The sequence below is a fragment of the Sander vitreus genome, chromosome 21, assembly GCF_031162955.1.
Source record: "Sander vitreus isolate 19-12246 chromosome 21, sanVit1, whole genome shotgun sequence".
Classification (NCBI taxonomy): Eukaryota; Metazoa; Chordata; class Actinopteri; order Perciformes; family Percidae; genus Sander; species Sander vitreus.
Genome location: NC_135875.1, coordinates 19130364 through 19157764, shown reverse-complemented (window position 1 = coordinate 19157764; position 27401 = coordinate 19130364). Strand labels below are relative to the sequence as shown.

The following is a 27401-nucleotide window of genomic DNA, read 5'->3' as shown; positions in this document are numbered from 1 at the left end:
GGCTTTGATCCATCATGGCTGTCAGAGAGGAAATACTCCTGGCTCTACAGTATAAGACTGATATTTGCAAACGTCCATCTTGCAATGGGATCCCACCATGCCGTGCCGCCAAATCCGTCCATTGCTATTCTGTAATGTTGTAGTTAAGTGGGTTAGCACCCCCCCCTAGTAAACCATGGGGAAACACTGCACTAGTAGTGAGCGACCCCACTGAGCGCAGATATGCTCATGTGTACAATGGTACAGTATAAATGTCATCTCACTGCTAGCTCATCCGCTATAATGATTATGAAACCCAAAAGCCTGGGCGATGGAGGGATGATCCAGGCAGAGAGAGAGAGAGAGAGAGAGAGAGAGAGAGACACAGGCGAAGCAGGAAGTTGGGTTTCATGCTGCGCCTGAAGTCGACGAATCATTAGTGAAATTTGGAACGTTTTGCTGAGAAGGTCGGCTTTGTGATGATAGCTGCACGTTCCGCGGACCGTGACCTGACCTCTGGATTTCTCTGACTGCCGCTTACCCACCCACCCCCCTTCCTTCCTTTCAGCATCCCATAGCCTATACAGCCCTCTCCTCTCCGCAACACTCATCTTCCTATTCTTCGGTGTACGTTTTTTTTCAGACCTTGGCTCTTACGTATGCGCCATTTTCGTCCACGTCATCTTTTGTCTACCGCTGGAGACGCTTGTCAACAGTCTGCAGGGATGAATAAAAGGGTTCACAAAAGAGCCTGAACTCCGTTAATATATCTTACAGCAAGAGAAATACTGAGAAATGTTTCGAGAAACACATTTACCCAAGCAAACACTCCAACTCTTACAGATACAGGAACACAAATACATGTATTAGTGACACTAAGCTTACTAAACAAATTCACACAAACACACCCCAGCCCAACCAGTCCTCTTCTGAGATGCTTCAAGCGAAGCCAAACTGACCGACCCTAACCCCAACCAGAGGCCTGTACTACGAAGCAAAATTTGGCGTTGACGAGGTAACTTCAGGTTCAACCCAGGGTTTTGTGTATCACGACGGTGGATCGCTTGTTACCGGGTTAAATCGCCATGGTAACTTATGCTGAACACCTAACCTGGTCGGGAGCAGGTTATGTTGGAGATTAGAGATCAACCGGTGTAAAAGCACGGCCTACTGACCAATCAATACTCGATTGATAACGGCGTCACCGTTCTTAGAAGATCCGGTGGAGCTCGGTGGGTGGGGGGGGCGGGGAGAGAGAGAGAGAGAGAGAGAGAGAGAGAGAGATGCGCTCATTAAAGCTTAAACATTTAGAGACCGACAACCCCGTTAACATTCCCCGATGGGTATTTTTATGAAAGATATAGATTTTCAGCGGAGGGCATTACGTATAGGCTATTTGTCGGCTTCTTGAGCCGTGCGTTGCCAATGCGCACATCGGTTTGAATTATGTTTTCACATTTTTTTGTCTTCTCTCACGTTCGCTTACCACTGCCAGGGTTGCAACTGAAATAATAGGCTAAAGCAACGAGAGTTTATGGAAAGCACAAGTGTAATTCTGGTCAGATTTTGTGCCTGACTGATGAGGAAGTGATATTAATAAGCCTTGTAATTTACACATTTACAGCGTCGGCTAATATTTTGCCAGCTTTCCTTCCTGTTGTAGGAAGCAGCGACAGTATTGCGTTTTGCCTGTAAAACCGTGTCTGTGTTCTTCGTATTTATGTAGAATTATAGTTTGCTCTTCTTATGTAAAATATGCGGCTCTGGCAGATGTTTGCGATTGGTCGTGCTGTGAAAACACCGCCTCTGTTATGTGAACGCGCGCGTCGCTGGATTGGGAAACCCCGGGTTGATTGAACTAGTTGTTAACCAGCGTCGTGACACAGCTTACGCGGGACCGCGGTTGTTAGGTTAGGTGAAGCCGGGTAACTGAAATAAATCCAGGGCATGTTGATCTTGACTCGTAGTACAGGCAACAGGTATCTCTGCTACACCTAAACAAAACCATACATACTGTAAGCCCTAACCCCAACCGAGGAAGGTGTCTCTAACGCGAGGGAAACACTATTTAGAATAAAATGATTGACTGATTTTGGCACACAAAAACGGCACATGCAGCATTAGCTGGCCTGATGTGACGGCTCTGTGCGACACAGAAACACAGGTACCAACAACAGCATCACAAATAATCCTAATGAAAACATATTTTACACCGCTTGTCGTGGCTGAATCCAAACGAGAAAAGGTTCCGAAGCATCTTAGCCGAGACTGACGTAGCTGTAAACGGATGAAATTGTGTCCCACGCCGCCTGCTGCTGTTTGATTATCACCTGATAGAGATTCAATGTCATTCCAACCTCCTTCACATGTCGCCTGCACTCCAGTAAGGGGCTAAATGCAACAATGGATCTTTTTAGGCACAATTGAGACCCAAAAAACCCCCTCCATCTGTCTGTCTGTTTACTTCCCAACGGTAGAACAGGCATCAGGCGAAGCTGCAAGAATGTATTTGCATGATTACTATTGTTATAATAACCTTGATCTATCTAATGTTCTCACACCCCTGCATTTCCATATTATTCAGTCCGATGCCAAACATCATCAAATCTTTAGACTCTTCTAGGCAGCGGCAAAAAATCTCATCTTATTTTGCCAGTGGTATCTGGCTGCAAAAGGAACAGAAATAATGAATAGTATAGCTTTGTTTCCGTGATGGGATTGGTTGTAGGGCTGGGCGATGTGGAGAAAATCAAATATCACGATTTTTTTTTTACCAAATACCTCAATATCGATACCGCAACGATATTGTAGGGTTGTCTATTGGTGCTTTCACAAAATATTTACTCAATGAGATTTTGGATAAATAATCATCAGAAATGTGGATATAATGACTAAGTGGGTAAAGGCAAATAATAGAACAGTTACAACAGTCTGGTAAGTTCAGAAAATGAATCACTTTACTGTAATGCAGCCTTTAAAACCAGGAAAAGAGACAACAATTATGTCATATTACAATATCCAAAATCTAAGACGATATCTAGTCTCATATCACGAAATCAATATAATATTGATATATTGCACAGCTCTAATTGGTTGTTAGTATGTTGTCAAGCAATATAACATTGGTATGGCTACATTTCAAATTTTCGTATCAAGGAAATATTCTATGTAGGGCTGTCAATCGATTAAAAAATGTAATCTAATTAATTACATACTCGAAATTAATCGCATACATAATTAACGGTGCCTGAACCGAGAAAAAAAAAGGGTACTAAACAACAGTCGGTGACATTAAAGAACGGCTTGTTTATTGTTAAGGCCATATGGTCAAAATGAAATTATTTAATAATAATGTATAACAATAACTTATTTCACTAGTAAATTGCTGTTGAACAACAAAAACAACCAGCAGATGGTAAAGGACATTTACAATAACTTCAAATGCACCATGGCGCTGTAGTTTACCAGTTTCATTGAACGCACCGGCTGTGTTGTTTCTCCGACGGCAGCTGCAGATTGTTACATCCCGGTGTTGAATCCTCTACAGTAAAACACAGTCAAACTTTACACCGTTTAGCGTTAGTCAGCATTTTAACCGTGTTTAATCCAGCTACTAGCTAGCGGTAGGCTAACGTTAGCTGCTGTCGAGTACAGTGTTAACTAGCGTCACGTGCAGCGGTGTTTGTGTTGCCTGTATCGTCTGTTTCAGAGCAGCAGAGAGAAGTGCAGACATATCAGTGGCACCAGATTTCGGTAGCCAGGGTTGGCAGGAAGAAGATTTTTACAAGTAAATGTTCCAATTAATAACCCAGGCAGAACATTCTTGTCTCCCTCCTTCATTTTTACAGTCCAATGGTGGCTAGAACGGCTCCAGGTCAAACGTCAATATGGAATGGATTAATCTGCGTTATTTTTTTTTAGCGCGTTATTTTTTCTCAGATTAATTCATCGAAATGAACGCGTTATTTTGACAGCCTTAATTCTATGGTGATCCGTTTTCTGTCGTTTATATGTTGTCTAGCCCTGATTGAGTGGATCAAATGTATTGAATATTACAGCATATAACCACATGGTTTGTACGATGCCTCTGATTATTGCGGAGCATCCGAGGACCTTTTTGCACTTGGTTTGAACTCCGAGGAGAGACGGAATAAAACGCAGCAGGCCTGCGACGAAAAGTTGAGACCGACTCAACTTTTGGAGAAACGCGACTAGAGCCAGACCGATATATCGGCGGGCCAATATTATCGGCCGATATTAGGCATTTTCCAAACTATCGGTATAGGCATTTATAAAGGCCGATAAATGATTATTTGAAAAATAAAATAAAAACAGACGAAACCCCCTTCAACCATGTTATGAGTGTTGGCGTTGCATAGTTTGTCCACCAGAGGGCGATCTACAGCGTCCCTGTTGGCAACACTATGATTTTTGTTGTTATTGTGTTTTTGTTCAAAGGACTTAAAGTTTCATATCATAAGTTTGTATTTTTATACATTTTATGTATCAGAACTTGAATATATTTTGATGTTCCTCTGTTCTGTTGTGACGATAAAACAAACAAGTTTATTTGTAAACTGCATCATATTATGTTAGTGAGGACTCACAAATAACTACAAATAACTAACGTTTATAAACGTTTATAAACGAAATCTGTTTATGTTTTGTTACGCGTTTCTGGATTTCTTTTTTTTAAATACATATTGGAATATCGGATTTTTAAATCACCAAATATTTGTATCGATATCGGCCTTAAAAATCCTTTAACGGTCAGGCTCTAAACGCAACGCTCACTTTGCGGTGGCCAATCATGTAACCGGCGATCAGACTTGTCAGTCCGTTTTGAGGCGGTGTGAGAATCCCGTACAGGAAACATCGCTGCCTCTATCGCTGCCACGAGAAAGTTTTAAAACACAAGCACCGAACTGCCCAGGAGTTTGAGGAACAGCTGACTGTTTGCCAAACAACGCACAGTCCATCTGTCTCGCTCGTCTCTTTTCTTTCTCTCTTCCTCCGTGAAATGAAGATGCCTTCAAGTGCGGTCGGAAACATTGAGCTCTAGAAACGATCTGACGGAAAACAGCAATATAAAGTCTACTTGTGCTACATTTGGGGGGGGTTAAAGAACACAACAGGACTTCACACAAATGGGCCGTTTCCGTGACACTACCACCACCGCACAACCCTGCGGAAAATCTACAGATTGCTTTTTTCTGGTCTGAAGGCAGCATAAGGCTCTAATAGAAACACCCCCATAACAAACAGTATCCCCCCCCATATCCTACATGATCAATTGCAAATCTAAATTTAAATGGCTACATTTAGGTGTAAGCACAAAACATACAGTTAGAGCTGGGCAATATATCGATATTATATCGACATTGTGATATGAGACTAGATATTGTCTTAGATTTTGGATATCGTAATATGGCTTAAGTGTTCTTTTCCTGGTTTTAAAGGCTGCGTTACAGTAAAGTTGTGTCATTTTCTGAACTTACCAGACTGTTGTAACTGTTCTATTATTTGCCGTATTTGGTCAAAAATATTGTGATATTTGATTTTCTCCATATCGCTCAGCCCTACATAGAGTATTTGCACAAGGATAGAAACACAACTAATGAAAAAAATCACAACTTGCAGAAGAGAATTTGAACATGAGCCCAAAGGAAAGACAGATTCTTTCTCAAGGAAACGGTCTTTGCACTCACCCATGACTGTTGGAACTGTGGCATGCTGTTGTTTTATTTACAGTCTATGGTCCTGGCCACCAGGTTACAGAGGAACAGCCAGCACATGCCACAGGGTGGCCTGTCCTTATATAGAATATAGACTACACCTACCAAGGCAAAGTATGGTATACAACGGTGTGTAATATAAGCTGACCTGTAAATGGAGTTTGGATACAAGGAGTCAGACAGTACATTCAATTTTAGCACGGAGGAACAAAGATATCCGTGTCAGCACTGTGGTTCAACCATTGAGAAAAATGGAGAGAAAAAACGATCGAATGTTCATTAGTCGATAGGCCCAAAATCTCTCAGTAACAACCAATAGGACCTCAAGATATGAATGTGGGCTGGTCTCATAATCTCATCTCTGCGGGATACCTTTTGCTTTTAGGTGCAGGAATCAGATTTCTTGCTGCTTTTGGCTGACCACTGCTGTTCTCTTGGCTGGTTGTTTAGAAGAAGAAAAAAACGTTGCTAGCAATGTGCAGTGCAGTCTGGGAGCTTCTACACCACCCAAATGTGACTACAGGAACATGTTAGAGAGGATAACCAAGATGCATACACACCAGACACGCACAAGCTGCAACCTGTGACAATCTCAGCCTAACATACCTGTGATCAGACAATTCTAATAACCCAGACCAAATTATTTATATCACTGATAATATACGGGATTACAAAACTCACACATTTGATCCCCTGGCTTGATAAGTTAGTGTACTTTATTGTTAAGATAGATGCTGATAACATGTTCACTATTTGATTGCTGTCACAACTGCAACACTATGCAATTGCCACTGAAGAATATTCACATTCACTTTTCAATTTGCAGGTCAGTGAGACTATTAACACATCCCATAATAATAATTAAAAAAAAAACATATTCAGACAGACTGCAGCCTTGCATAGGCTATAGCCAAATATTGATATATTCAGTGTTGTTATCGAATTCACAGAGATGCTGCTACGGTATTATAGCCAGTGTAAACCCACCTATGCTCAGTTTACAGTGCAGGAATTTTTGTTTGCCCACCTTCCAAGCTAACAGAAACATGATATATCATAGAGCAGTAAATATCAGCAAACTGATATTAGCTAAACCAGAGTGTATTCAAAGGCGTCGATAGGTGATTTCTGTTTACATGGAGGATGTATTCGTTTTTAGGTGACCACAGACTGGAGGTCACAGCGTTTTAGTTGAACCTTTCACTAGTTCCACCATGGCTTGCAACACCACCCGGTTCACAGTTTACAGTGTAAGCTGAGCTAACGTGTGTGTAACTGTGTAGCACAGCACTGACATGGATAGGTTAACGTTACACTGTGTGCTTCCCAGTGTTGCCACTCAGTCTGGTTGCCTTTTACCAGTTAGGCCAGACCTGTCCTGCCTGCTGTGGTGGTCACCATGTATATCGTAGAAACACCTACTTACAATAACGTGTGTGTGAGCCAAATTTATCTTTCCCCCCCACCCCCCAACTATTGACAATAACACGTCAAACATGTCTCATAGGAAGGAAAAAATACATATGTCGAGCTCACCCCTCTCCGGTTAATTACAAGTGTCGACCCGCAGTCGCCGTTTGCTGTCTGCTGGAGACACAACCCGGACGCTTTTTTTTGTGGAATAAAACAGCTCTTTAATTCCTTTGTCCTCCGGATACGCTCCCGTTTCCCTCACACTAGCAGGCCAGGGTCTTTGCAAAATACATGTGTAGCTTCTACGTAACCTAATCTGTGTGCTTCCGTGACACAAGCAGTTTCTGCCATTTCATACCAACGTCGTCGAAACCTTGCGATGTTTCCTCGGCTGCACAATGAGGACCAGGGGGACGTTCAAGACCGCCTGCGCGTTTCCGGCAGCCGCTCCGGGAAAGCGGAAGCGACGGTTTTGCAACGTTTTAAAATAACACCGCATACAACCCGATAGAACCATGGATGTATAATAAAACCATACAACGGGAAGATAGTGCTATTTCACACATATTTATGAGTGAATGTTAAACATTTTTATACATAATATATTCCAAAATACATATATACAAAGTATGTTATTAACAAGCTTGCACATGTGATAGCAGGTTTACTTATTCTGTTTGCTGTTACAGATAACATTACCAGATCATGGTTTACATTAGTTTTAGTTTTAAGTACGAGGTTGGCTTATGTAGCCTGCAACTTATTTTTATTAACATTTGAGTTCAAAATTTGAGTGCCTAATTGTATTTGGTAGATTACATACACTCAGTTTCCAGTTTATAAACTGCAAATTAAGGTTAAGGTTAAGGTTTTTATTTACAACTTTATGTAGGCTACTTTATGCACTTAAGTAGGCCTACTCTACTAGCCTAATTACAACTAGGATGTACCTGTATGCTATTTATTTGTATTTTATGATAGACCTATACATTTATCTGACAGCTACTGTTTAGATTAAGATTTTATATTGAAAAAAACAAACATTTGAAACGCTTATCAAATGCAACGCATTATTAAAGAAAGCAAGACTTGTAGTATGGAGTATGGTGTCTTGCCCAAAACCTCATACATAGGCTAAATCTTGTAAGCGCTGTACTGATGACTTTCTGTACCAGATTTTGAGAATTCAGCACCCAGATATGCATATGGGAGCTAGTGTGTTTAACCATTATCATAGGCGTCAACTCTGAACCTTCTGAAAGCTTATGCCAGAGGCACATGCAGGCATTACCATGTCATCCACAGGTCAGTGTGTTCATTATTCCTTGGGCTGTAAAGGACAGGTGTAAATCTGGCAACCTGATCAAGCCCTCTCTTGAAGATGTGTATTGGGATGAAGTGGTGGGTCAGCATATCCTATGTGTACAAGTATGTAGATAAAAAACACTCTTAACTGCAAATAATTGGCGCGTCGTTTGTACACCAAAAAGCAAAAAAGCAGGACCATCACCCGTCAGAGGCCCTTGTTACTGTTGTATGGCAATTCATAAGAATGTATACTCTTAGACCACTTTTGACATAGTTTTTCTCACCTCAGACCTAATATTTTACTTGTTACATCACATAACTTTGATGAACATTTCAAATGCTTTTCAAGCACTGGGAGGCACAGGTGGGAGGATATAAAAGCCATGGTATCTGGTTATTCACAAAGCCATGTATATTTGCCAATCAACTTAATCTTTGTAAGGTACTAATGGAAAGTGGGACAATTATTGTGTCCGTTGTGGTTGAAACCTCAGATTAACACAATGGATTGGTCCTTTGCTGCCCCATCTGCCGTTAGCTTGCCCTGCAAATCCAATTATGTTCTTATGTCCCCTAGTCTAAAAATAGTTCAAAAATGACGCAAAAAGCAGAAACACCACATCATTAGTTAGAGCAAATCACGTTACGGAGCTGATGTGTCTTTTGTTTGGAGACGATTGATCTGTGATGAGGAGTTGACACTATGTGGGTGGAATGGCAGCAGAGGATGCATAGGAGGAAGAAGGATTAGGTTCAGAGTGGCGGATGTCTGAAGAAACCTAAGCAGAATCTTTTCAGATACCGGATAAAGTAAGGTAGGCTGCATAATGCATAACTCATCAAACCACCTGTAGGTTTAGAAATTGGTGTTTGCAGACTCACAGGGTCCTTTATGTATGCTGCTGCTGTAACAACACAGTTTCCATCTGGGATATAGAAAATAAAATGAAACTGGATGAGACTAAGCGTGCTCCTGTGCAAAGCAGCAAACCATTTACGCAAGAAGGAAAGAGCCTGTGTGCTAAGTCAGATTTCTCTGGATAAATCAAGGTAACAAACAACACAAAGTAACACTTATACCTGCCTGGTCAATAAGACTTACACATTTTGAAAAAGTTTTTGGTACTTGTATTTGTTATGCCCACCAATTTGACTAGGCCTATTCAAATAATGGTAATTTTTTCACAGAAGACATTTTTCACAGAAGATATTTTGGCATGTCACAGTAGCAATAGCACAGGTGTACATAATAAAATGGCTGGATTCCATTCAGCTGCTTCAGTTTTATGGTCCTGGTAGCGGCATGCTGCCTTAGCGTCACACTGCCTTGACTTGCTGGGACACTTAAAGAGAACAGTGCTGCACAATGAATCAAATATTAATCATGATCGCGATTTTGGCTTCCCACAATTAAATGACTATGATCGACTGCCATATTGATGTTTAAAACGTGTGACTCGGGAAGGACTCAGCCAGCCAGTGCCGCGCCAGCAGTGGCATTAAGGGAGGCTCTTCGCTGTTAAATCACCTGAAATCACACAGACAACATCAGACTGCTTGTTTATGACTTGACTCAGCCAGACATTTCTCTGTTCTCGGCTAAGATTGACGGCATAGCGCTGCAGTGTTTCAGTGTATATTTATACTGTATACATTATACGGTGGCCGACCAGGGCAAACACATACTTTTTTTGGGGTGTTTTCTGTATTTCTTTAAAAACTTAGATCCTCTCACTGTGTGTTTTCACTTCATTAAAGTTAATTGGAACATTTTGGCCACCTAAAAATGTCTTCTTCAGTGTTCGGTAGCATCTTGTCAGCCAAGGCTAGCTAGCTGGCGCTAGCATTAGCTGCAACTTCAGGGAAAGTTTGCCAATTTTCTGTACATGCAAATGAATGGTGCCAGTACCCGGAGGTCCACATTAACCTGCCGGTAAAACTCTGCCAGATGACTCGCTTCAGAATCAGCAACTTTTCCTCTTTAGCATTTAGCTTAGCGTAGCACAATAGCAACCATACACGACACTGGCTTGGCCACGTCATACTCACCAGCTCCACCCTCCAACCCGTCCAAAAATCTTCACGTCCGGTTTCAAAACAACCAAGATGGCAATGTAAATTGCCAAACTCGAGGCTTCTAATCAATGGGTGATGTCACTAATGCAGAAAAACAAATACAAATCATATACAAAAAGGAGGCCAAGTAAAAAAACAAAAAAAAAACAGTATGTTGTGTGAGTTTCTCTGTTCTTAACTCCAGCGGCATCTCCTGCTTCTAGCCTACTGTATTAATGGAGGTTGACTCAATAGCTCCTATATATAAATGTAATGCTATACTGTAGTCAATCCACTTTTTGCAGTGACGTCTTACATAGTAAGTTATAGTAGTATAGTTATAGTATACAACCATAATCTATTATTGACATTGCCCTATAAGTGTCAATTAATGCCTGTTTGCCTGCCTCCGGCCACAGTTTATAATAGATTTACAGTATGACTTTTTTGCATTTTGTTTCGAAGTGTTTGATATGTACTTTTCATGTATATTTGCTATCTAGCCATAGACCCAGTTAGGCCTACTTAAATTCAGACACCCTCTCCATCGGCTGACCATATAGGCCTAATGTTCCTAATGTAAAGGGACGTCCACACCAAAAACAAAAAACATAACTATAACACAAGAATTTGTGCATCCACACTGATTAACGATTAGTGGCGTCAGCAGATGTAAGATTACAGGAATGTCACTAGTAATATTTGACATATTCATGAACTCTGTACATTTTATGAACCTACAAATAAGGTTGTCAAACCCAGCTAGTGAAAAAGTCATGCCACACCACTAACCCTCCGGTGTGGAACAAATACACTTTCATATTCCTGAGTGATACTGTTTATACATTTTATTTTCTGTTTTACGAAGACGAGAAGGAAAATCAAGTCCTTATGTAATCTCTGCCATGTCATGTTGTAAATTCGGATGGCTTAGGAAACTTCTGCTGTGTTGACTGGATATGTGACGTTTTTATGTGGGTTTTTTTTGTTTGTTTTTTATTTTGGGTCGTTTCTGTATTTGCAGCATGTTTCTCCCACCAGAGTCCATGTTTCTCCTAATGGAAGCGTTTTAGCCCATTGTAGCGCGTTTGCCACGGTCGGCTACCATAAAATTAGCCTAGCGGCTAGCAGATGTTTAGCTAGCAGATTAATCCTGACAGAACAACATTGTGAATTTCAGCCTGCATACACATTTTTTTTTCAGTTTAACATTGTTAAAACAGAGCAGCTAATATTGCTAGTGAGAGCAACAAGCAAAAAGAAAGAATATCCGAATCACAAAATGAAAAACTGAATACCTAGCCAACAAACAAATTTATATATAGTCCAGCCCTACTTATTTTAATGCAGGAATGTAGCACAACATGGAATTAAAAGCAGTGCTCTGTTTATTTAAATGTGAAGGGGCAAACAAAATATTTTGTCCCTAAAATCAATAAATAATCCTGGTTAATAATTGTGATCTCAATATTTATCAAAATAATCAGGATTATCATTTTGGCCATAATCGTGCAGCCCTACTAGTAAACCGTGCTTTTCCTGCTATGACAAGTCAATATGTCTGCTGTGAACATGGCCTTTACTGATTATTTCACCCCAGGTTGTTTTGGTTGAATGAAGTACACATAACCTGATTAACAGAGCTGGGTTACTTTTCCCATGATGTCACCAGACATGCTTGTGCCTGTCAGTGTTTTAATTCTGTTTGTGTGTCAGAATGGTCACAGAGTGAGATGGATACATGCATGTACTATAAAGTGTCTAAACAGCAGAAATGCCAGCATTTGAAGTAGTACATTCAGTCAAATAAACTAAAGTAAGATATAAAGAAGTTAAGTTCTCAACATGGAAACAATAAATGCCAAAAACATTCTTCCGTTTCCCTTATTCTCGAATATGAGAAGGAATAAGATGATTATTTTCTAGACGCTTCCTGGAGGCAACATCCAGATGTTAATTATGGAAAACTCAACTTCCTGTGGTTACTGAACCATGCTAATACTTATGCTTCTTAGGCAATGTAAATCCGTTTGCTCTTCTTTCTGTGTTGTGCCATAAAACGATCCTACAGACTCGACAGAGCAGTACATGGAATTAAAAAAAAGAATTTGATTGAACAAACTACAAAAAGACACATCATTTCAAACATATTGTCTTTTCTTTGTATTAATCCTTAAAAAACAAAAACTGCCGCTTCCTGGAATCTTATAGTCATTAATCTGGTAAAACAAAAAGGAACCTGTGTTGAAGCTGTTGAAACTCTCCATTCTGCGTGTTTGCTAGTTCCTTTTTATGTAAAGCTAGATGTAATAAGTAGAGATTGCTTTATTTTGATGGGAAATGTATGAAAGCAAGATACAAAAGTGTTGGAATTGTTTCCGATTAGATCTAATTCCACTGAACCCTAATCTTGTCGGTCTCAAACTCCGACCAGTGACCTTTAAACGTTCACCGTGTCGGATGAATAGTGGCATTCCAGCCCTCCATGAGGACATTCAGCCTGCTTGTTAAGACATGACACTTGCCACAACTCCTCCTGTAATGTACTATGTTGTGTTATTCCCATTAACATGTATTTTTAATTGAAAGAAATGCAATGTTTTCCAGCAGGATGGGTACATTTGTGACCCTGGCAGAAGTGTTGGAGGCCCGGGGTTCGCCACTGGATGAAGATGAGGTCTGGTGTCTGCTGCTAGCCACCACTGAGGCCTTACTGGATATTTCCAAAAGAAGTAACCACTTATTAGTTCCCATTTCCTCCCAATTCCTCCTTTTTCCGTGCACAGGGCCAGGGGCGGGGCTAGAAGGGAGGCACGGGGTGGCACCTCCCCCCCCCCCCAAAAAAAAATATGATTGCCCCCCCCTCCAATCCATTTGGCTAGAGCGCTGTCAATGTGACAATTGTGATTTCCATTGGATCAGAGTACTGTCGTTTGGCTGCCTGTTCTGCCCTTGACACATGATTTCCATGATGACTATCCAAAATTCTGATACCATGACCAGACCAGACTGAGCTTATAAATGTGTATTGTATTCAGATATACCATTTGTTTAAAATGAAAACAAGTGAAAATAATATTTAATGGGATGTTTTATTTAGCAGAATAATATTGTGTTGTTCAATCCTATTCAATATTTCCTATATTTCTAAGCAGATTTTCTATGCTGTATTCTGATAAAAGATTGAAACAACTTGCTCAACCAAATAGCGCAAGAGAAAGCAAGGGAACCCCTTTGAGTTGGTTAATGTTGCAGTTTGTGTTCTGCCCTCTGTCTAGGTTCAGGCAACATGTGCAGTGTGCTGAGTCCAGGCTCGGTGCTACTGTCAGCCAATGGGAGTCTGGCCTTCAAGAGCTGCGCCCAATATGAAGACGTGGCCTCCTTCACAGCTCCGAAGATCCAGCAGGGGCACGCTGCCTCCACCAGGACTGCAGCCGAAAAGGTTGGAAAACTCAGACATCTGGTACAAAATATCAAGTGGTTCTAATCCTGGGAGTTGGGACCCCTAAAACGGGTCGCAAGATACATCTTTGGGGTCATAAGATGTTTAATAGGATAAGAAAGGATTGAAAAACTTGCTTACTTTGCTGTCTTTTCTTTATGTGTTACTGCTATTTAGTTGTGAACTACTGGGTAGTTTAGTCATTGCAGGCTTCTAAAAAAAATACTCAAATTAAACTATCTGATAGGGAAAAACACACATTATTAAACCTATGAAAGGGTCATAATATAAGGGTTTATTGATTTATGGAGAAATTGCTTTATCTTAAGAGGACGCAAGTTAAAAATGTTGAGAACCAGACCATCATTAATATGGAGAAGTCAGATCCATAAAACCTGCTATTTTTAATTAGCCCACAGTTTTAGAAATGTCTTACATAAATTAAGACATTTGCACCATTAAGGAAAAGGCACAAATTGTTGCAGAAAAATTCACCAGAATGCAGAAAATTAAGTGTTTGATGTGCTCAAAATTTCATTTTTGCTCAAGAGTGGAGATCTCAAACCCCCCCCCAATGTTAAACCAAAAGTTATGCCCTTGAAGTGTTCAAAACTGTGACCATTTCACAAAGTGCGCCTGTGGCTGGTACGTGGGCATGTAATACGTGAGAAGATATATTTCCCCTCGAAACGGAATTGAGAATGCAGTTCAGTTGTATGAACGCAATGTTTTAGGAGACATTGTTGGTTTTTGCATAGTGCATTGTTTGGATAGGAGTCCTTAACCCTTTAATCACATCAGTTAATTGCATAAAGTAGCCTTTTAACCCCCTTATAGTTCCGTTTATATATGAGCAGCAATGAATCATGACCTTGTCCTGCTCTCCTCAGATGCTTGTGTACTCACTGGGGATGACTCTTTATTGGTGTGTTGATTATCACCTACCTCAAAACCAGGTACTTTCTTCCCTCGTCTATCTTTTGCTCAAACTCATTCTTATACAGTATATATATATATATATATATATATATATATATATATATATATATATATATATATATTAGTACTAGTTAGTTATGTACTGACTGTCCACTGGCTAACTGTTTTTATATTAATATGTCTACATTCCTTGCACTATTGGACTTATTTGCACTACCGCCATGATACACACTCTCATAGAGCACCTTACCATAGAGCACCTTACCTGCCCTGTCACTGGAAGCGTCTCATGCTTATACATCCCTTAGTACATTCATGTGGATTTCTTATTTAGTATCTTTTCTTTTATTGTCCATATTATTCATGTGGATTTGTTTTTCTTTTGTTATTTGTTATGTTATCATCCTGTTTATGATGTATGTGTATGTTGTGTATGATGTCTGTAAGCTACTGGGACCTTGAATTTCCCCTTGGGGATCATTAAAGTATCTATCTAACTATCTCTCTCTCTCTCTCTCTCTCTCTCTCTCTCTCTCTCTATCTACTTGCACATGATTCATTTTGCTGTCACTTGTTTGCTCCCAGCCGGTCCAGCTGAGTACAGAACTGGAGGGTTTGCTGCTGAGCATGTGCGAGGACATGGTGGTCCGACGGACTGACCTCCTGACGGTGCTAGAGACCTGTGAGCTTCACCACAAGGCCTCCATGCTGCCTCCTGCTGAACGGCTCGTCAGGCAGCTGGTAGAAGATGTCTACAGAAACTCAGTGAGTGGCTGGATGAGTGGATGGTGTTGGTTCGGTTTTTAGTGGGTTAGGTGAAGTTATGTTTGGTTTTGAGTAGTTTTTATTTTACTCTTTTGTTAAGTTTACTGATAGCACAAACTCTCTGCTTGTTTCCTTGAGCTGGACAGTGATATCTTTGCAGGTTGATCATGTGTCCATGGCTGAAAATGGATCCCGGCTAACGGACCGCAGTCAAATGATCAGGGACAGATTGCACAGTAAGGAACTGATCCCTACTGACAGATTTAAAGTCTAACTGAAATTAAATTGCATTATTTTTCTGTCTGCTACAGCATACATATCTGCTCTGTAAATTACGTGTACTGTGTTCAATATCACGATATAGTATTTTTTCTGGTAATTCAATAAGTAAATAATCTATATTAAATAACCAAATGGAAAACTCTATTTGTGTATACTCCTGTGTGACTTAAACACTTTTTCCTTAGTGGAAAATGAACATAACGTGCGATCACAACGTAAAGCGTCATCTAAACGATGTAGATATTGCCATAACACAGTTCGGCCACTGGTTTTTACGATATATACATTGTATATAAAGATATATACATTGTATATAAAGATATATACGTTGACAATAGTTAACAAAACCAGTCCTACTTTAAAGCAATAGTTTGACCTTTTTGTTAATAGGCTTATTGGCTTTCTCTGCCAAGAGGTAGATGAGAAGACTGATAATCATGTCTGTATGCTAAATATGAAGCTACCGCCGACAGGTGGAAACACCTAGCTTGGCTCTGTCAATAGGTGAAAAAATTAACATGGGTCACGTTTAATCTCATTTTTTAAATCAATACAAAAACCCAAAGGTGTAAATTAGTGAGATTTACAGGAAACAGTGCCATAAAAGACACTGCTCCCAGCCAGGAAATTTGTCACCGGCACATATAGCCTATTCCCCCATGAAACAACAATGTGTCATTTTTTTACACTTTCATCTTTCCATACAGAAATATATTATTATATATTAATATATATATAATGTTGTAATTAATGAGCATTAGAGGTGCTGGTAGGTTGATTTTTTAACTTATGGACAGGCCAAGGCTAGCTATTTTGACTTTGTGTTAAGCTAAGCTAACTGTCTGCTGGCTGCAACTTCATATACCACCCTCATTTCTGTCAGCAGCCAGTTAGCTTTGCATAAAGACTGGAAGCAGGGGGAAACAGCTAGCCTACCATCTACCAGCGCATCTTAAGCTTGCCAATTTTTTACACACTGTATTTATTAGCTACTAGCCATTTTATTTCTGTACATTTGGATAGAGCCAGGCTAGCCATTTCCCCCCTACTTCCAGTCCGACTGGTTAGCTTAGCGTGGTTTACAACAAAATAGCTGTTTGTAGCTTCATATTTAGCATACATACATAAGGATGGTATCAATCTTCTCTTATCTAACTCTCAGCAAAAAACACAGAAAGACATTTTTAGATATTTACCGTGCCAAATGCGAAAGCTATAATATTGTATACCAATTTGTTTTTCAGGAAGCTCTTTTAGTAACTCAACATGTGCGCTGAAGAAGATTTCACAAACATTCTCCGGAGCATCGTATCCATGCGGGCCCACAGGGTAGGAAGCATTACACACCTTATTACAGACTTTTCTTTTTTTGTTCATCATACATAAAACCATTTTACAGTAAGAAAACACAGTATAAACATATCTTTACTTCAAAATAAACTAAATTCAAGTAAAGTTTGATATGTGCTTTAATGATAAAACAATGACGGAAAAAGTAAAAAGACAGTGCTGGGAATACAAAACCCCCAGAGGAGAATGAAATGAAATGTGTGATGTTTGAGCCATCGTGTCATGAGTGACAGATCTCGACTCCCATCAGACTGAGAATGGAAAACTCATTTTTCCCAGGATTCCCTCGAGAGGTCGACAAAGGGAGAATTACGACAGCTGGCAGCAGCTGAACCGCAGCCCCTGCAGTCCATACATGGATGGCAATCGAAATGCCAACTCAAGATCCCTCGCACAGTTCGAGTCCACGGTGAGTCTGAATGACAAGAAAGTGAAGGTGGGCCAGATTATCCATGTTCCCTAATGACTGTAAACCTTTGATGTAAATTTACAGCTAAAATGTCACAGTATCTTACAGGATCATACTGTGAATGACAATTCATTCTGGGAAGAAAAAAATAATAGGTAACACTTTACATGAAGGTATCTACATAAGAGTGACATGACACTGTCATGAACACATGACACAGTCATGACATATGAACCCTAACCCTAACCCTAACTCTAACCATAACTTGTCATGAGAAAACCGAATGACATTTACTAAAAGAAGCGTTATGTCGTTAATGACTTGTTCATAATGTTCATGACACGTTCATGACAGTGTCATGTCACTCTTATGTAGATACCTTCATGTAAAGTGTAACCAAATAAAATTACAGCACTATCTGTGAATGTTTATTATTATTATTATTATTATTATTATTATAATATTATATTACAGGTATTTGCTGTTAATACCAATGCATCTTGGGAAATTAAAGTAAAAGTTGGGAATTACACTGCTGCCAGTATATTACTGCAAATTCAAATAATACAGTAAGAAACTATATGTCTATTTACAGTAAAATACCTTAACATTTAAAAACAGTATGCTTACTGTAAAAAAAAACCTGTAGTTTACTGGTGAAGCTGCTGCCAGTATATTACTGTGAATTTAAGGTGAAAAGTTTTTACAGTGTAATAATATAACGATAACATAATATCTTATCACACGTTTTATCAAAATCTTGTTTTTTTATTTGTTGTCTGTTGCAGGACATGGGTCCTGAGTTTATTAGAAAGTTAGACGAGCCGGTGGTTGTCTTGGAGCTGCCTGGATCCATCGTGGTGAGTTCTTACAAACAGAAATTAAATCATGAGAGTTTGGAGACATTGACAGTGGTTTGAAAGGACCCACTGTAGCGTACCCCCTATCTAAGGATAATGATGCTAATATCTCCATCTTGAAACCCCTGAACCCCTGTTTGTTAACAACCATTTCAAAGTATCCTTTTGTATAATATATATATATATATATATAGCAGCATATACATACTGTATGTGTGCTTACACTCGTGCTTGCACAAAAACACTTGGCAGTGTATTATACACATTTTCAGTTTCCCATATATATATATATATATATATATATATATGGGGAAAGCATTACTCTGCAACCATGCATGGATCATTTCTCACCATGAACACATTTAGCATCTGATTGTTTATTTTGATTTAATTCTGTCCCTCTTGTATAGTCAAAAAAAGGGAAATCTCCAACCACTCAGAGAGAGCTGAGTGTGGTGATGCCAAACGGTCAGAGCATCCTGGTCAAGTGTGAGGTGAAATCCAGAGGAGGGGACGTCTTTGACATGATTGTGGCTCACTCCAACCTGGTGGAACATTTCTACTTTGGCCTTGCTTATATTGACGGTAAAGAGGTTTTAAAATAATAATAATAATAATAATAATAATAATAATAATAATAAGAAGAAGAAGAAGAAGAAGAATAATAAGTAATATTTGAAAGTTTTTTCAAAAGTTAAAATGTATTAACATGAATCCAACATATTATTAGCAAATATAAATCCCCATTGATGATAGGCTTACTGGCCTATAGGTAAGGTCGTCAATAAGATATCTATCCACAGATCCAGTTCATCCTAAGGATTCACTGGGCCACATGTAAGTTTAACATTAAAAGATGATTTATAAAATCATGCTGACAATTATTATTTTAATACCTTAGTATTAGGCCTCCCTACACATTATTGTAGGACCAGTTTAATATGCAACTTAATTTTTCACAATATTAGTAGTAGGAGGTCCCGCTCCATCTCTCTTCAGTTAAGGGGTCCTTGGTTTAAAAAACGTTGAAGAACCCTGGTGTAGGTAGATTAGAAGGCATACTTTATTTATGTCAACTCACAATTTGTCTTTATTCTTTTCTCTGGTCAGATAATGAGTTTTTCTTTGTGGACAATGATGCCAAGATTTCCAAAGTTGCTCCAGATAGCTGGAAGAAAGTGCCTACAACCACCTTTGTCCTTTTCTTCAGGATCAAATTCTTTGTCAATGACATATCTCTTCTTTTGTAAGTATTTCTCTTTCTCGTGGTATTATAAAACACATGTTACAAAAGGTGCCTCATGAAGTCACATCCTCTGAATGTTTGCGGTCTTCTCTATCAGGAACAAACAGACCCGCCACCAGTATTACCTCCAGCTCAGGAGAGACCTTTTGGAGGACAGGCTGTCCTGCCATGAGGAGACGATGCTGTACCTGGGAGCTCTGGCTCTGCAGGCCGAGTGTGGAGACTGCATGCCTGAGGTTGTGCACCACAAATTTGAACAAAACATGTCAATTCAAAGGAACCGTTAAACATGACTTGTTATAACAATTGTGTCAAAATCAGCATCCACGGCCAATTCAAAGGTGCAGTAAGTGATGCTGCGCAAAGATTGTTCATATTTGAACTCAATTCAATTCAATTCAATTTTATTTATAGTGTCAAATCATAACAGGAATTATCTCAGGACACTTTACAGATAGAGTAGGTCTAGACCACACTCTATAATTTACAAGGACCCAACAATTCCAGTGATTCCCCCAAGAGCATGCATGAATGCGTAAGTGCGACAGTGGCAAGGAAAAACTCCCTTTTAGGAAGAAACCTCGGACAGACCCAGGCTCTTGGTAGGCGGTGTCTGGCGGTGCCAGTTGGGGGAATGATGAACAATGGCAATAATAGTCACAATAAAGATATTGTAATAGTTATAATAGTTCATGGTGTCGTAGAGCACAGCAGGGCATAACAGGGCGTGGCAGGGCGTTGGCCGGACATAGCAAGTCGAAGCCGGGCATTGCAGTGCGTAGCAGGGTGTAATAGGGCACAGCAGGGCGTAGGGCAGGACCACGGCGACAGCTGCCACCATGATGTAGGTGCCATCATGATCCAAGATGATGATGATGCTGGGCGGAAAAAGAACATAAGGACTCCGGGGAATAAGCTCCCCGGAGCTATGTTAGTAACAAGCATTTCTGTGACACGAATACACACAGATGGAAAGAAAGAGGAGAGAGAAGCTCAGTGTGTCCAAGGAGGTACCCCAGTAGTCTAGAACTATAACCGCATAACTAAGAGCTGCAGAGAAGGGGAGATAGGGAGGCTGTGTTCCGTGATTGTGGCTACACACCTTCCCCCGCCGGTCTAGGCTAATGCTGCGACTCATTACTCCCTAAGTATATGTAAGCTTTCTATAGGGAGAAGCAGAGATAGGGTGGGGGTGCGCCATGACTGTGGCAACACACCCACCCCCGCCGGTCTAGGCGAACGCTGCAACTCTTCACTCCCTAACTATAAGCTTTATCGAAGAGGAGAGTTTTAAGTTTATTCTTAAAGGTGGTGACGGTGTCTGCCTCCCGAACCCAGACTGGGAGCTGGTTCCACAGGAGAGGAGCCTGATAGCTAAATGCTCTGGCTCCCATTCTACTTTTAGAGACTCTAGGAACCACAAGTAACTCTGCATTCTGGGAGCACAGTGCTCTAGTGGGACAATAAGGTACTATGAGCTTTTCAAGATATGATGGTGCTTGACCATTTAGAGCTTTGTAGGTCAGGAGAAGGATTTTAAATTCAATCCTGGATTTTACAGGAAGCCAATGCAGAGAAGCTAATATAGGAGAAATATGATCTTTTTTCTTAGTTCTTGTCAGAACACGCGCTGCAGCATTCTGGATCAGCTGGAGAGTCCTTTTGAGTTTTATTTGAGCATCCTGATAATAGGGAATTACAATAGTCCAGCCTGGAAGTAACAAATGCATGGACTAGTTTTTCAGCATCGTTTTGAGACAGGATGTTCCTAATTTTGGCAATGTTACGAAGGTGAAAAAAGGCTGTTCTAGAGGTTTGTTTTAAGTGGGTGTCAAAGGATATATCCTGATCAAAAATAACTCCTAGATTTCTGACAGTAGTGCTGGAGGCCATGGCAATGCCATCTAGAGTAATTATATCTTGGGATAATGATGTTTGGAGGATGTTAGGACCCAGCACAATAACTTCTAAGTTTTGTTTGAGTTTAACATCAGGAAATTGTAGGTCATCCATGATTTGATATCTCTAATGCATACTTGAAGTTTAGCTAACTGACTGGTTTCGTCTGGCTTGATTGATAAGTATAATTGGGTGTCATCCGCATAACAGTGAAAGTTAATTGAGTGTTTCCTAATAATATTGCCTAGAGGAAGCATATACAAGGAAAAAAGAATTGGTCCAAGCACTGAGCCTTGAGGAACGCCATGGCTAACTTTAGCGTACTTGGAGGATGAAGAAGGATGTTTTTGCTGTTTTGCCGACCGGATACGGCAACAGTTTAATCTACCAGTTAGCTGCGCTGGTAGCTAAGCGAATGAGGTTGTTGTGATTGGTCGTAGTGTTATCCAATTGCGTGCAGTGAAATTTTCAAATGCATGCTTGGTGCCGCCCCTCGAGTTGGGCCATTTTCATTACTCATTGCCAGACCCTTAATCTTTCGGATTTAGGTCTGGATTTCCAGGCTACTGTAATATTATAATTACTGAAAAACCAATGATCATAATTACGTTTCTAGTGCATAAGTTTCTCTAAATAAATGGTTTAAATCTGTTGTGTTTAGGTGTACGGTAGGAACTACTACCGCCCTGACCAGTATGTCTCCAAGAGCGTGATGGAGAAACGTGCCTTGCCTCACATTCAGGGGGAACTGCTACGGCTTCACGCCAAAAACGCTCAGATGCTCACCGACGAATCAGAGCTTGAGTTCCTCAAGGTAGCAAAATAGCCAAATTTGATAATGAAAATTCCAATTGAGTGGTGCTGCCATTAGTATCATATGAAGCACAGTTACCACTCTATATTTGTCCCTTCAGGTGTGTCAGCAGTTGCCTGAATACGGCGTGTTGTTCCACCGTGTGATACGTGAGAAAAAGCCTTTAGAAGGAGAGATCCTCCTCGGGGTTTGTGCCAAAGGAGCCATGGTCTACGAGGTTAAAGATGGCTGCCGATCCACCAGTCAGACTTTCTACTGGAGGGAGACAACAACGATCTCCTCTAATGTGAGCCCAATGATGATGATTTTTAATGTATCTTACCATTTGAAATTTCAATAAAAATGTGGTTGGTAGGGACATTTGTTTGTCCTAAAAATTTTTCCTTCATGTTCCTGCAGAGGTGTAAATTTGTATTAGAAAGCCGGGGCAGCAAGAAGAAGTACACCTTCATCACAGAGAGCTCGAAGATAGCCAAATATCTGTGCAACCTCTGTTCAGCCCAACACAAGTTTAACAATGAGATGAACTCTCGCCAGCTCAGCCACAACCTGGTCTCAGGTCAGTTACTGCACCATTTTTAAAAGCAGGCTAAAAACCCTGCTTTTTACTAAAGTCTATGAATAACTTTGTTGTTGTACTATGTTATGCTTCGGTTGGTGTGTGTTTGCGTGCATGCGTTCTATATGTTTTTTACAGAGTAATATATTTTACTCTGTATAACTGCACTAAGTTTTTGTCGCTTTTGTACGAAGCACATTGTGTTACATTGATTTGTATGAAATGTGCTATAGAAATAAAGTTTGATTGATGGCAATTGCCAAAGAGAGCTTTTTGATTAGTAGAACTCGTTAAGTATTGTTGCCTTTTTCTGGGGAACTCAGAAGATATTAAAATGATATAACTGAAACCCAGTCTTGTGGACTGCTCCATATTTTTTTGCGTTTACCTCCAGAGGAGAACAGTATGCATTATGTGGCAGTGTGTCGCGCTCAGAGCAGCCGGCTAAAGTCCTCCTGTTCAGAGACGCCACAGGATGACAGCGGTCTGAACACGCCTCGGGATGAGTCCCTGAATAAGCTGTATGATGACGTCACGGCCAGGATCGAGGCCCGCATTAAACAGCAGCGCCTCAATGAGCAGAGGTACTTAGTCATCTAGCAGCTCATGCTAATTTCAGTTCTTCTTCTGCTTGTTCCAAACTACTGCAGCAGCAGAGGACAGCATTGTGTAATCACTCTATCACTATTATTATATTGGTTTTCTGTGTTTCTTCTGCAGTACCTGCTCCATCAGTCAGCGCAGCAGCACTGGTATGCGTTCCCCAGCCAGCTCACAGAAGAGCGTTTCTGAAGCACCCTCTGGCTCCCCAGCAGCCAGAGGTATGTTAAGTATAATACTCTTTTTTTTTTCTACCTGATAGTCTATAAAGAAGCAACATCATTAACAAATTCTCTGCAACTCCTTCAATTGCCTAAAGAGCTGAGGAATGAGGGGAACTGGACTTTGGTTTAAAATTTAGAGAAGAGTTCCCGGTAACACTTTATTTGAAGGGGTGTTCATAAGACTGACATGAAACTGTCATAACTATGTCATGACACCTGTCCTGAACATGAAGGAATCTTTATGACTGAATGTCATTAAGTGTCATTCAGTATATATATTATGACACTTTTAATGCAAAGTTGACATTGTTTGTGACGTCTGTGTTATGACAACTTGACATTAACCAAGACATCATTATGTTATTACTTATAAATATGTCATAGCAGGCCCAATTATTAAACTTACAGAAACTATTTAGCTTAATGTGTTAACATTACATTATCATAAGTGGTTGCATTTTACATTGGCTGTCATGACCATTATAATTGTTTCATGAATATTTTCCTTGATCTCAAGTAAATTAAAACCATATGGACTTGTCATAAAAATTTCATAAAGTTTAATTACACAGTCAAATGCTTTCATGCAGTAATGGTGTCATGAATATTTTCCTTGACCTATTCCATGTAGTCCGTGTAGGCGATTATGCTAACCATTGCTAATTATGCTAATTGTCCAGTATATGCGAGTTATATTAAATGTTATAACGCCAGATTGATAACAGGGAATACAGTACCGGGGTGATTTACAGAGTGATGAACAGATAGCTTTACTTGTCGCTCAAGTAACCGCTAACTGCTTCTAACTGTAATTAGCTGCCGTTAGCTAGTCAGCTCGGGTAGCCTTTTAGCTTTCCTATTAGCTAACTCAGCCTCAGGGGTGCATGGAGCCAAACCCAGCAAGAAAACCACCTCGGTACTGTATTCCCTGTCGTCAAACTGGCCTCTGTTGGTCTGTCCAGCCCAGTTTGTGAAATGTTTACGTAATTGAATCTATTGATTCGTGAACAGGACACGATTATGTCGTTTTTTACGTGTGGTGATTACGAATTTTAATGTAATGTATTTAAATGGAAAGCATATTTCGTGATCACAACACGACAACGGTAGGGAGTAGTATGTAAAGCAGAAAATCCGCGTACGGAGGTTGGTCGGGGTGGTGGATGGGTCAAACAATACAGGACATTCACCCTGGAGACCAGGGATTGCGTCCGGCGTGTTGCAGTTCCTTTCCGCATTATTCTCTTCCTAACCACAACCGTCCCGTTGTTGTCGGCGTGTCCTGCGTGTTACGGTTCCTTTCCCAGTGGAATCGTGGATCGTGTCCCTGCACCCGGATATCGCGTCCCCGTGTGGCGGTCTGTTCTGTTGTTGTCGCCGGCGTGTGACGTTTAATTTCCCCGTTGTGGCGTTTAATTTCCCCGTTGTTGCGTCCCCCAGAGCAGCCCAGTGTCGTGGCAGTTCGTAAAATGGTAACGTTTGAAAATCGTGACCTGTACACGAAATAAATGAGAAAATCGTGACCTGTACACGAATCAATAAATAAAAATAATGTGACTATTTACGAACTGGCGTGAGAGCGGGTTGGTCTGTCTCATCACAGCCAATGTCAAAACCAACCACTAATGACAGTTTGATGTGATGTTAACACATAAAGCTTATTAGTTTCTCTAAGTTTGATAATTGGGCCCACTACGACATATTACTTAACAGGTTTATGTTGTCTTGCTTAATGACAAGTTGTCATAACACAGACATCGTAAACAATTTCAATTTTGCATTTAAAGTGTCAAAATGTACCGAATGACACTTAATGACAGCAGTCATAAACATTCATAAAGAAGCCTTCATGTTCATGACAGGTGTCATGTCTGTCTTATGAACACAGCAATCCAGTTGCCAACTGCTGAACATTTTGTGGCCATCAAATTTCTTCACATATGTGATTTTGTTTCATGAATAATTCAATTCTTGCAGTAGTTGTGAGATGATGCACTTTGGAAATGCCACTGCTATACCACATGAATGATGGATGATTGATGAACGCATCATTTCACGATGAAGTTACATTTTTAATTGTTGATCTGTTATTTACTTTGTTTCTTCCAGAAACCCCAAGAAAACTAGGGTCATCATCAGAGAGAGAAGTCATATGTGTTACTTTAAAGAAAGACCCAAAGCTTGGCCTTGGTAAGCAAATCACACTTTAAAGCAACACCAAAGCACTTTTCCTCTTCGGTCCCCTACAGTTTGGAAGCAGAATTGTTCACTACTGCTGTCATTCGAACTACAGATCCGCTACCCAATCTGGCAAACTACAGATCCGCTACCCGATCTGGCAAACTTGCATAGTGTGGTTATAGCCGATAGAGGGCCGCAAAGTGAATACAGAAGTGCCGTTCACCCTGTTACGAGTTGATGAACCACTGAAACGATTTTGGAAACATTATTTTAAGGTACAAAAGAATCTTTGGTGTCGCTTTAATACACAGCATTTACATAGAGACACCAAGAGGAATCGTTAAGATTTTGATTTAACTGTATAGACGTGCACTAGTCTACCACTAAGGCATGCTTAGGATGCTTTATAACACATAGCTGTTACTAATGTGATCCTTTTAATGTTGTAGTGCACATTTATGCTACTGTATTGGTTTAAATTTGAGTGCACGTGGTTTTCATGGGGTTATCACAGCACTCACAGCAAAATTCATGAACATGAACAGCTCATAGGGATAAATATTTTAGATCACGTAAGCACTCTGACAGTACTTATGTAAAGTGGTGAATGAGTCAGAATCTATTCTTGACACATCTGTGGTTTGTATTCACACAGGTGTAATGATAGTCGGAGAGGACGCTATAGGCCATTATGACTTGGGCATTCTTGTTGCTTCCATTGTGCCTGGTGGACCCGCTGATAAGGACGGACGCATCCGACCAGGTAGAGAATCATTTGGACATTTTTTTTACTTTATCCTTAGCAACACTTTGTACAAGGTATCACTGAATTTTCACTTTGCTTTCCCATTTAGAAATCAAACTTTTACTAGCACCGCAACTAATTCCTTTGAGTTTGAGTGCTTCTAATCATTTTGCAAGTTTCAGTGTCATTTATACTTATACTTAAATAGTGGATACGGCCACAACTAACAATTATTTTCATTGTCGATTATTTTCTCGATTAATCGATTAGTTGTTTGGTCTATAAAATGTCAGAAAATGGTGAAACATGTCGATCAGTTTTTTTCCAAAGCCCAAGATGACGTCAAATGTCTTTTTTTTTGTCCAAAACTCAAAGATATTCAGTTTACTGTCATAGAGGAGTGAAGAAACTAGAACATATTCACATTTCAGAAGCTACAATCAGAGAATCTTTCGTTTTTATCATAACAAATTAATCTTTGCAGACTGTTTTTTCTTTTAAATCCATCCAGCATCACCGGACGTTTAAAAAAAAAAAAATGGATGCGGAGAATGTGTAGTAAAGTGAAAAGGAGGACAGAGAGAGTTTATGGGAGG

General features: G+C 40.1%; 2 protein-coding genes across 2 annotated transcripts in view; one reads left to right on the top strand and one right to left on the bottom strand.

Annotated features, from left to right (window-relative positions):
- The window catches only part of mapk8b (mitogen-activated protein kinase 8b), a 38294-nt gene extending 30779 nt beyond the window's left edge, over window positions 1–7515 (bottom strand). Inside the window, 1 exon segment of the mRNA XM_078278586.1 lies at window positions 7251–7515. The gene's annotated coding sequence lies outside the window, so the exon portion shown is untranslated.
- A 5586-nt stretch (window positions 7516–13101) lies between these two features.
- The window catches only part of frmpd2 (FERM and PDZ domain containing 2), a 39107-nt gene continuing 24807 nt past the window's right edge, over window positions 13102–27401 (top strand). The window contains exons 1-18 of the mRNA XM_078279978.1: window positions 13102–13222; window positions 13769–13932; window positions 14823–14888; window positions 15457–15636; window positions 15797–15872; window positions 17163–17247; window positions 17548–17704; window positions 18466–18537; window positions 18948–19122; window positions 19648–19783; window positions 19881–20019; window positions 22344–22496; window positions 22597–22782; window positions 22896–23055; window positions 23450–23639; window positions 23776–23876; window positions 25989–26069; window positions 26716–26823. Coding sequence (XP_078136104.1) covers window positions 13102–13222; window positions 13769–13932; window positions 14823–14888; window positions 15457–15636; window positions 15797–15872; window positions 17163–17247; window positions 17548–17704; window positions 18466–18537; window positions 18948–19122; window positions 19648–19783; window positions 19881–20019; window positions 22344–22496; window positions 22597–22782; window positions 22896–23055; window positions 23450–23639; window positions 23776–23876; window positions 25989–26069; window positions 26716–26823 — 2350 coding nt within the window. The remainder of the gene's footprint in view (window positions 13223–13768; window positions 13933–14822; window positions 14889–15456; window positions 15637–15796; window positions 15873–17162; window positions 17248–17547; window positions 17705–18465; window positions 18538–18947; window positions 19123–19647; window positions 19784–19880; window positions 20020–22343; window positions 22497–22596; window positions 22783–22895; window positions 23056–23449; window positions 23640–23775; window positions 23877–25988; window positions 26070–26715; window positions 26824–27401) is intronic.